At 52.6% G+C, this 9,746-nt stretch overlaps 1 protein-coding gene across 2 annotated transcripts; it reads right to left on the reverse strand.

Moving 5' to 3' along the window:
- Positions 1-697: 697 nt before the first annotated feature.
- Positions 698-9,732, reverse strand: DNASE1L1 (deoxyribonuclease 1 like 1). 2 transcript variants are annotated; one of them, XM_080652687.1, is made up of 8 exons: positions 9,515-9,732; positions 6,814-7,023; positions 5,738-5,826; positions 5,572-5,658; positions 2,973-3,073; positions 2,714-2,826; positions 2,386-2,634; positions 698-2,314 (listed from the first exon to the last, which is right to left on the reverse strand). In XM_080652687.1, the coding sequence occupies exons 2-8, from the start codon at positions 6,940-6,942 to the stop codon at positions 2,156-2,158; spliced, it is 927 nt and encodes a 308-aa protein (XP_080508813.1). In that variant the 5' UTR covers positions 6,943-7,023; positions 9,515-9,732; the 3' UTR covers positions 698-2,155. The 2 variants fall into 2 exon arrangements, with proteins under 2 accessions (XP_080508813.1, XP_080508814.1); XM_080652688.1 differs by having other exon boundaries at positions 9,541-9,675.
- Between the last annotated feature and the right edge of the window lie 14 nt (positions 9,733-9,746).

A 9,746-nucleotide genomic window follows, 5' to 3' on the forward strand; every position in this document is an offset into this window, starting at 1 on the left:
TGCAACCAAGGTACATGCCCTTGACTGGAATCGAACCTGGGACCCTTGAGTCTGCAGGCCGACACTAGCCACTGAGCCAAACCGGTTAGGGCTCCTTTTTTTTTTTTTTTTAACATGTTAAGCGCCCAGTCAGTCACCGGTGACTGACGCTATACTTGCTGTCCGGAAGACAAAACAGGCTGGGCGCTTAACGTGTTAAGCCCACAGCACCCAGTATTCCCAGGTGGTCTCCCATCCAACTACTAACCAGGCCTGACCCTGCTTAGCTTAGAAGGTCAGAGATCAGGAGTGCTCAGGGTGGTAGGGCCACAGACAAAGTCTGCTTCCTTGTTAAGGCTGACCAATATTCCACTGCATGGCCAGCCCACGTGCTGCTCATCCATTCCTCTATGAATGGACACTTGGGTTGCGACCACCTTCTGGCTACTGTGAGTGATGCTGCTACAAACATGGGAGTACAGATGTCTTTCAGGTTCCTCCTTTCAATCCTTTTGGGTATGTACCCAGAAGTGGAATTGCTGAGCCTTATGGGAACTCTGCTTAATTGATTGAGGAAGTGCCCTACTGTCTTCCATAGCAGCTGCACCAGCGTCCATTCCCAGCAGCAGTGCACAAGGGTTCAACCTCAGGGTTGACCCCAGCTTTTCACCACCATTACGAGCACCATCTTCATGAATATCTTGCTCCACTCCTTTTTAAAAAAATATATTTTTTTATTGATTTCAGAGAGCAAAGGAGAAATAGAAACATCAATGATGAGAGAGAATCATTGATCGGTTGCCTCCTGCACACCCCCTACTGGGGATTGAGCCCACAACCAGGGCATGTGCCCTGACCGGGAATCGAACTGTGACCTCCCGGTTCATAGGTTGAAGCTCAATCACTGAGCCACACCAACTGGGCTGTTTTTAAGAATTTTTATTGATTTTAGAGAGAGAGAAACCTTGATTTACTGTTCCACTTAATTATGCATTCATTGGTTGATTCCTGTATGTGCGCTGACTGGGGATCAAACCTGCAACCTCGGTGTATCAGGATGATGCTCTAACCAACTGCGGTACCCAGCCAGGGCACTAGCTGCTTTTACTGAGCTCTGTTCCCTCTCTGACTTCATGTCCTTTGCAGGCCACCTGTGTACGCCCTCCCACACTGACTGAGGGACTGTCCTAACACACCCCAAGGAAACCTGCGTGTCCCATTTGTGGGCATGTAACATAGGGACACAGTGACCATCATTTAATACAACTGCTCCACAAAGCAAACATCATGCTTAAAAAACAGAATTTCTTACAGTTAATTTCTGTCATTACATGACAGCCGGTTCATATATGTTCTGTGCATCCGTAGCCTTGGTAACCACTCTGCCTGGGGCCACACCCTATGAATGTGCCAACGTGGAATGACTGCACCTCATGGGCTTCGCCACAGGTGTTGACTGTGTTTGCAGCTATTTTCATTAGATCACACGAGTTCCAATGCATCTGCCATTTTTTTCGTGTGTGTGTGTGTGTGTGAGTGTGTGTGTGTGTGTGTGAACTGCTTATCTCCATTTTTGTATCTACTGGGATCTTCACGCTAATTCACGTGAATCCCATGTACAATACAGGTGGCCCAGTGACATATCTGTTCCACGCATGTAGTGTCCCTCCTATCTAGCTTTTTGTTCTCAGTTTGTATGTGTTTCCTTTTTGTCATCATTTTTCATATGTTGTGATTCCCTTTTCTAAGCCCCCTTTCCCGCCCCCAGCCTCGGGGCCCCTGCCTTCCTCTTACACATGCTCATGCCAGGCACAGGCCCAGCAAAAGAGCACAGGCCAAACCAAAGAAAAGGCAGAGGGTTGCAGTCCAATAGGGCAGGGCTGGGTAGGACCAGGTTGGGCAGGACAGAGCAGGGCTGGGTTGGGCAGGACGGGGCAGGGCTGGGTTGCGTAGGATTGGGCAGGGCCCGGCTGGGCAGGATAGGGCAGGGCAGGGCGGGGCAGGGCAGAGCAAGGCAGGGCAGGGCTGGGCAGGGCCAGGCTGGGCTGCAGTTGAAGCCCTTCAGGAGTCGCTTTGGCCCCAGGGCAGAGAGCCTGGAGAGGCTGGGGTTTGAGTGCCAAGGGCAGTGTAGTCAGTCATCACATCCGCAGGCAGCAGACACCAGGGTGGGTGAGGCTCAGGCCCCCAGGCCCAGCTGTGGGGGCAGGAGCAGCAGGAGCAGCAGCGGGGACAGCAACAGAGCAGCCAGGCTGAGGGGCCGGGTCCCGTGCCCCGCCCGGTTCAGGCTCAGGCTCAGGTCCACCTCCACGGGGTAGTGGTCACTGACGTTGAGGGCCTGGGGTGGACAGAAAGACAGTGTCAGGGCCAAGGGACTTCCCCGTGGCCATTCCCGCTGCCTCATTTTACCTCCTCCTCGGTGAGCCCGAAGCTCCGGGGGAAATTGAAGGCAGAGGCCACATGCAACAGCCTCCGGCAGCGCTCCCCGTGCAGCACGATGCGGTCATAGGCACAGTGGGTGCTGGTGCGCACCGTGGTGTCCTCATCATCGGGGATCACCCAGTAGAAGTCAGCCTGAGTCCGCAGCATCAGCTCCCCCAGGCGCTTTTTGGCCAGTGAACCACAGTCAGCATTGAAGTCCCCCAGCAGGATGATGTCCTGGAGAGGGCGCAGCTGTTGTGTCAGGCCACCACGCCATCCGGTCCCCCTCTCTCCCATGCAACCTGCCCAGCCCTACCTCGCTCTTCCAGCGCCGGGAGGCATCCAGAAACACGTCATACAGGGCATTCAGCTCCTGCTCCACGGCCTTCGGAGTGGTGTGTAGGGGGACCAACACCAAGCTGGGAAGGTCTGCAAGGCCCCAGGGATAGAGAGCTCCCACCCACTCCTGGTTCTTCTCCGCGCAGTCCCCTCTGGGTGACCGAGCCCCCAGCAGAGCCAGCCAGTCCCCCCCTTCCTGCTGCCCCACAGCAGGGCCAGCCTTCTTCCCCTCTTACCCTTGCTGGGCAAAGTGAACTTGGCCACAAAGGGCTCCCGGGTAAAGAGGTCATCCTTGTCATCGTACACGTAGGAATCCTGGACCTGCATCTTGTGTGACCTGGGGGACCGAGGGATGGGAAGCAGTGGCCCCACATCACTGATTCTGGTTCGCAAGTGCCACATCAGAGCTGGCACTCAGGGAGGGGGCCTCTGCCAGCAGCTCTGTTCCATATGGGCACAGCCTCCCCAGCCTTTTTTTTTTCTCTCTCTTCCTAGCCTTTTTCCTAGAATTTTATTGAGAGAAAATTCACAAACCATAAGCCCGGCCGGTGTGGCCGAGTGGTTGAGTGTTGACCTATGAACCTGGTCCTGATTGGATTCTTGGTGGCGGGCTCAATACCCAGTAGGGGGTGTGAAGGAGGCAGCCGATCAATGACTCTCTCTCATGATTGATGTTTCTATTTCTCCCTCTCCCTTCCTCTCTGAAATCAATAAAATATCTTTTAAAAAATTCACATACCATAAAATTCCAGTGGCGTTTGTTACACTCACAAGGTTGTAGAACCATCACCACAATCAGTTTTAGAACATTGTTATCATCCCCAAAAGAAACTGTATCCATTAGCATCCACTTACCATTCTCCTCCCCCGGCACCCCTGGCAGCCACTCATCTATTTTCTGTCTCTGGATTTGCCAATTCTGGACATTCCGTGTGAATGTAATCAAATCATATGTGGTCTTGCCCTGGCCAGTGTGGCTCAGTGGTTGACCATCATCCCATGCACCAGGAGGTTGCTGGTTTGATTCCTGATCAGGGCATATGCCTGGGTTTAGGGCTCAATCCCCAGTATGGGGCGTGCAGGAGGCAACTGATTGATGTTTCTCCCTTCCTCTCTCTCTCTAAAATCAATAAAAAGATATTTTAAAAAAATAATATGTGGCTCTAACCGGTTTGGCTCAGTGGATAGAGTGTCGGCCTGCGGACTGAAGGGTCCCAGGTTCGATTCTGGTCAAGGGCATGTACCTTGGTTGCAGGCACATCCCCAGAAGGGGATGTGCAGGAAGCAGCTGATCGATGTTTCTCTCTCATTGATGTTTCTAACTCTCTATCTATCCCTCTCCCTTCCTCTCTGTAAAGAAATCAATAAAATATATTTTTAAATAAATTAATAAATAATATGTGGTCTTCTGTATCTGGCTTCTTTCCCTTAGCATCGTCTCCAAGGTTCACCCATGTTGGAACATGGGCCAGTATTTCATTCCCTCTTTTGGCTGAATCATATTCTGTTGGAGAGAGAGAGACCGCCTTTTATTTGTCCAGCCATCAGCTGATGGACACTTGGGTCATTCCCACTTTGAGGTGTTATGACTGATGCTGCTATGAGCATTCCTGTGTGGACATTGTTCCTCCATTATTATTACTTTTTTAAAATATATTTTTATTGATTTCAGAGAGGAAGGGAGAGGAAGAGCGAGAGGAAGGGAGAGGGAGAGAGAAACATCAATGATGAGAGAGAATTGTTGATTGACTGCCTCCTGCACGCCCCACGCTGGGGATAGAGCGCACAACCAGGGCACGTGCCCTGACCGGGAATCGAACTGTGGCTTCCTGGTTCATAGGTCGATGCTCAACTGCTGAGCCATACCAGCCGGGCTCCCCCATTATTTTGGAGTGAATTCTAGACATTATATACTTCCATCTATATAAAGAAATAGGTGCTCCGCCGGTGTGGCTCAGTGGTTGAGCATCGACCTATGAACCATTAAGTCATGGTTCGATTCCAGATCAGGGCACATGCCTGGGTTGTGGGCCCGATCCCCAGTGCAAGAGGCAGCCGATGAATGATTCTCTCTCATTATTGATGTTTCTATCTCCCTCTCCCTCTCCCTTCCTCTCTCTGAAATCAATAAAAACATATAGCCCTAGCCGGTTTGGCTCAGTGGATAGAGCGTCGGCCTGCAGACTGAAGGGTCCCGGGTTCGATTCCGGTCAAGGGCATGTGCCTTGGTTGCGGGCACATCCCCAGTGGGGGCTGTGCAGGAGGCAGCTGATTGATGTCTCTCTCTCATCGATGTTTCTAACTCTCTATCCCTCTCCCTTCCTCTCTGTAAAAAATCAATAAAATATATTTAAAAAAAAAATAAAAACATATAAAAAATATTTAAGAAAAAAAATAGGTCTCCTTCCCCGGCAGTCTCGCTTTCCCTCTCGATCCTGAGCACAAAGGGCTCCCCCGAGGCTGTCCTCCCACGATCTGAGGGCTGTTTCTGGAACCCGTGTCCACCAGAGGCCCACGACAGGCCCTGTTTGAGCCTCTTCCCAGCAGCTGCAGTCAGCCACTCCCAAATGGGGCAAGACACGCCCTGAGCCCCACTGGCTTCCACGGGAGAGGCAGAGGGGCCTGATGTCTGTGCGTGGAGAAGGCCTACTGCAGGGGCAGGTGAACACGGAAGATGGCAAGGCTAGAGAAAAGGCAGAGCCCAGAATAAAAGGGCCGAGGAGAAAAAGTGTGAGAGAAGGTGAGGGCTGCCCTGGGAGGAAGGGGTCTGGGACTACTGGGCCATCTCACAGTGGGCCAAGTGCCAAGTCCGCCCTGGCCACCGTGTGTACTTACCTGTAGATGTACACATACTTCTCCACGTATGTGCTGCGCCCCAGGAAGGGGCTGCTCAGGGAGTTGTAGGGCCCGGAGTTATCAAATCTGCCAAGAAAGGGGAGCCCAGGGTAAGGACCCTGAGGCTCCAGGGGGCCCCGGATTAGACCCCCAGAGCCCAGCTCACCGATTGAGTTCTCGGAGCAGGAGGTAGAGGGCGCTGCCAGAAGAGTCCACCAGCTCCTGCAGCACCGTGATGTCACAGCGAGCCAGGATCTGCAGGACACCAGCAAGGCCGGCCCCACTCAGTGCCAGCTGCCCCAGGAGGGGTGGAGCCCCTGAGAAACTGGCACTGGCCACTGATGTGGGCAAGAGTCGCATGGTGTGGGCCCAGAAAAGACCTGGGTGGGCCCGGCCAGTGTGGCTGAATGGCTCAATGGTTGAGCGTTGACCTATGAACCAGGAGGTCATGGTTCGATTCCCGATCAGGGTACATGCCTGGGTTGTGGGCTCGAACCCCAGTGGGGGGCGTGCAGGAGGCAGCTGGTCAATGATTCTCTGTCATCATTGATGTTTCTCTCTCTCTCCTTCTCCTTCCTCTCTGAAATCAATAAAAATATATTAAACAGCCCTAGCTGGTTTGGCTCAATGGATATAGCGTCAGCCTGCAGACTGAAGGGTCCCAGGTTCGATTCCGGCCAAGGGCACATGCCTGGGTTGTGGGCTCAATCCCCAGTAGGGGGCATGCAGGAGGCAGCCAATCAATGATTCTCTCTCATCATTGATTTTTAAATATATATATATATATATTAAACAAACAAACAAAAAAACCTGGGAGAAAGCTGAATGCCATTGCCACCCTCACTGCACCCATTTTACAGAGGAAGAGACTCAGGCCAGTGACGGGAGGAATGTGCTCCATGTCTCTGCACCCGTGTTTCTTGATTTCCCTCTTTAAAATATGTTTTTATTGACTTCAGAGTGGAAGGGAGAGGGAGAGAGAGATAGAAACATCAATGATGAGAGAATCATTGATCGGCACGACCTCCACTGGGAATCGTGCCGGCAACCCAGGCATGTGACCTGACCGGGAATCGAACCGTGACCTTCTGGTTCATAGGTCGACGCTCAACCACAGAGGCACGCTGGCTGGGCTTTCTCGATGTCCCCTTCTCTGGGACATGCCCCGGGTCAGGTAGGGCTGGGTGGGGGCTTTGGCTCCTGGTCCTCAGGAGTGCAGCTTCCCTACAGTGACGAACCTACCCGAACTAAGGGGTCCATCACCGCCTCCCTGGCCACCTTGCCAAGCGTCAGCCTCTGGGCGTTGAAGGCACAGATGCGAAAGGCCTGGGCCACCCCCACCAGGAGCAGGAGCACAGCTGGGCAGCGCATGGCTGTGTTTGGGCTGTGGGGACCCTCTGCAGGAATCCAAGGTGGCGTCCCAGCTGGGCCTGCTTGTGGTTTCAGAAGGACCTGGGTTATGGACAGAGAAAGGGATGCTCACCCTGCTGCCCAGCACCAGCCCCCAGAGCTGCCAGCCTCGAAGACTGCAGCCTTTTCTCTCTGTGGACACCTTCTGATGTGGGCACATGGCTCGGCCTCATTCTCTTCATGCTGATAAAATACACATAGCATGGAACTGAGCTTCTTAACCAGGTGGGTGGCGTCAAAGACATTCATATTGTGCAACCATCACCACCATCCAAACCCAGGACTTTCTCATCTTCTAAACGGAAACTCTGTCCACATTAAACACTAACCCCCCATTTCCCCGTCAGAGCCCTGGCACCAGCCACCCTCCTTTCTGTCTCTCTGAGCTTCACTACTCCAGGGACCTCACAGAATGGAATCAGTGTCTGGCTCATTTCCTGTAGTATAATGTCCTCCAGGTTCATCCATGTTGTAATGTGTGTCAAAATGTCCCTCCTTTTTATTTTATTTTATATATTGTATTGATTTTTTATGGAGAGGAAGGGAGAGGGATAGAGAGTTAGAAACATCGATGAGAGAGAGACATCGATCAGCTGCCTCCTGCACAGCCCCTACTGGGGATGCGCCCGCAACCAAGGTACATGCCCTTGACTGGAATCGAACCTGGGACCCTTTAGTCTGAAGGCTGACGCTCTATCCACTGAGCCAAACCGGGTAGGGCCCTCCTTTTTTTTTTTTTTTTTTTAAACAAAAGATGTTTTTATTGATCTTAGAGAGAGGAAGAGAAAGGGAGAGGGAGAGGGAGAGGGAGAGAGAGAAATATTGATGTGAGAGAGAAACATAGATTCGTTGCCTCCCCAACCCGCAACATAGGCATGTGCCCTGACCAGGAATTGAACCGGCAACCTTTTGGTGCACAGGGCGATGTTCAACCAACTGAGCTACACCGTCCAGGGCCTTTGTTTTTTTTTTAAAGCCCACAGCACCCAGTATTCCCAGGTGGTCTCCCATCCAACTACTAACCAGGCCTGACCCTGCTTAGCTTAGAAGGTCAGACGAGATCAGGAGTGCTCAGGGTGGTAGGGCCACAGACAAAGTCTGCTTCCTTGTTAAGGCTGACCAATATTCCACTGCATGGCCAGCCCACGTGCTGCTCATCCATTCCTCTATGAATGGACACTTGGGTTGCGACCACCTTCTGGCTACTGTGAGTGATGCTGCTACAAACATGGGAGTACAGATGTCTTTCGGGTTCCTCCTTTCAATCCTTTTGGGTATGTTCCCAGAAGTGGAATTGCTGAGCCTTATGGGAACTCTGCTTAATTGATTGAGGAAGTGCCCTACTGTCTTCCATAGCAGCTGCACCAGCGTCCATTCCCAGCAGCAGTGCACAAGGGTTCAACCTCAGGGTTGACCCCAGCTTTTCACCACCATTACGAGCACCATCTTCATGAATATCTCTCTCTTTCCGCTTCTGAGCTTTTCTTTAAGTGTATAGTTACCTTTATTATAATTCATAAATGCATTAAAAATGGATTTTTAAAATGACAGGTTCTCTTGAGCTTCTGCTTTCTGTTCATTCAGCTATGCCCTAGCCAGTTTGGCTCAGTGGATAAAGCATTGGCCTACGGACTGAAGGGTCCCAGGTTCGACTGTCATCAAGGGCACAAGCCCAGGTTGTGGGCTCAATCCCCAGTAAGGGGCGTGCAGGAGGCAGCAGATCAATGATTCTCTCTCATCATTGATGTTTCTATCTCTCCCTCTCCCTTCCTCTCTGAAATCAATAAGAACATATTAAATATAAAATAAAATGATCTCAGATACACCAATCACCCCACTGCAGTGTGTGATGGCCTTTTCCATTCCCCACATCACTGGTGAGCCCCTCTTGTTCGTCTTATCAGCTGCAGCCCTCTTCTTCCTGAGGGTCTCAGTGTATTTTTGTCCTAGACGCACCCAGACTTTGCTCTTTCGGGTTCAGCTCCTTGATCCACCCTGTCCATGTGGCTCTCATTCAGTGACATCATAAGTCCCTCTACCTCTGTCTGCCTGCTGTCCTCTGTCACCTTCCTCCTGGGGCTCACTTTCTGCCTCTCTCAGGCTCTTCCTGCCTCTGTTTTTCTTGGCCTCTCTTGTCCGTTTATTTCTCATGGCTTCTCTGCCTATCTCCACTCTCCTGGCTGGGCATGGTGCCTGTTCCTCCCTTGTCACCTGCTCTGTCACTCATGCTAGTTTGGGTCTCCCGCCCTGGTGCCTATTCTGGGATGGATGTGTGTGTTAGGCAGCCCTGAGCTGGCAAGGGCAGGCTTGGAGGCTCTAGTCTAGGGCCAGGGCCCCCTCCCCCCCCCCCCCCCCCCCCCGGCGGGTCCAGGACAAGAAGAACCAGAGTGACTGTACCTGGCCTCAGCCCAAACCTGGGCTCCCAACACTTGGCCTTGGCCCTAGCCTTGGGGTTCCCTTCCCCTCTCACTACCCCCCACCTCCGGGGTGAGGGGCAACTTTGTCCCTCCATCTGCCCAGAAGGCTTCCATACCTGCGCAGACCAGCTTGTCTACACACCTGCCTCGGCTGTAAGCGGATCGAGACACCCCATGGAATCGCAGCAGCTGCCTGACAGGGACCGGAGAGAAGAGGAACAGGATGTCTTCTACCCCACTCATCCAGGCCCTGGCCGGCCTGGTTCCTGCCCCGCCCAGGCGGGCGCCTGGCCTGAGGACAGCGGACCGGCCCGCCCACTTTTCCCACCAGGCCCCGCCTTCCCGCTG

The sequence above is a fragment of the Plecotus auritus genome (genome assembly GCF_963455305.1).
Source record: "Plecotus auritus genome assembly, chromosome: X".
NCBI classification, from domain to species: Eukaryota; Metazoa; Chordata; class Mammalia; order Chiroptera; family Vespertilionidae; genus Plecotus; species Plecotus auritus.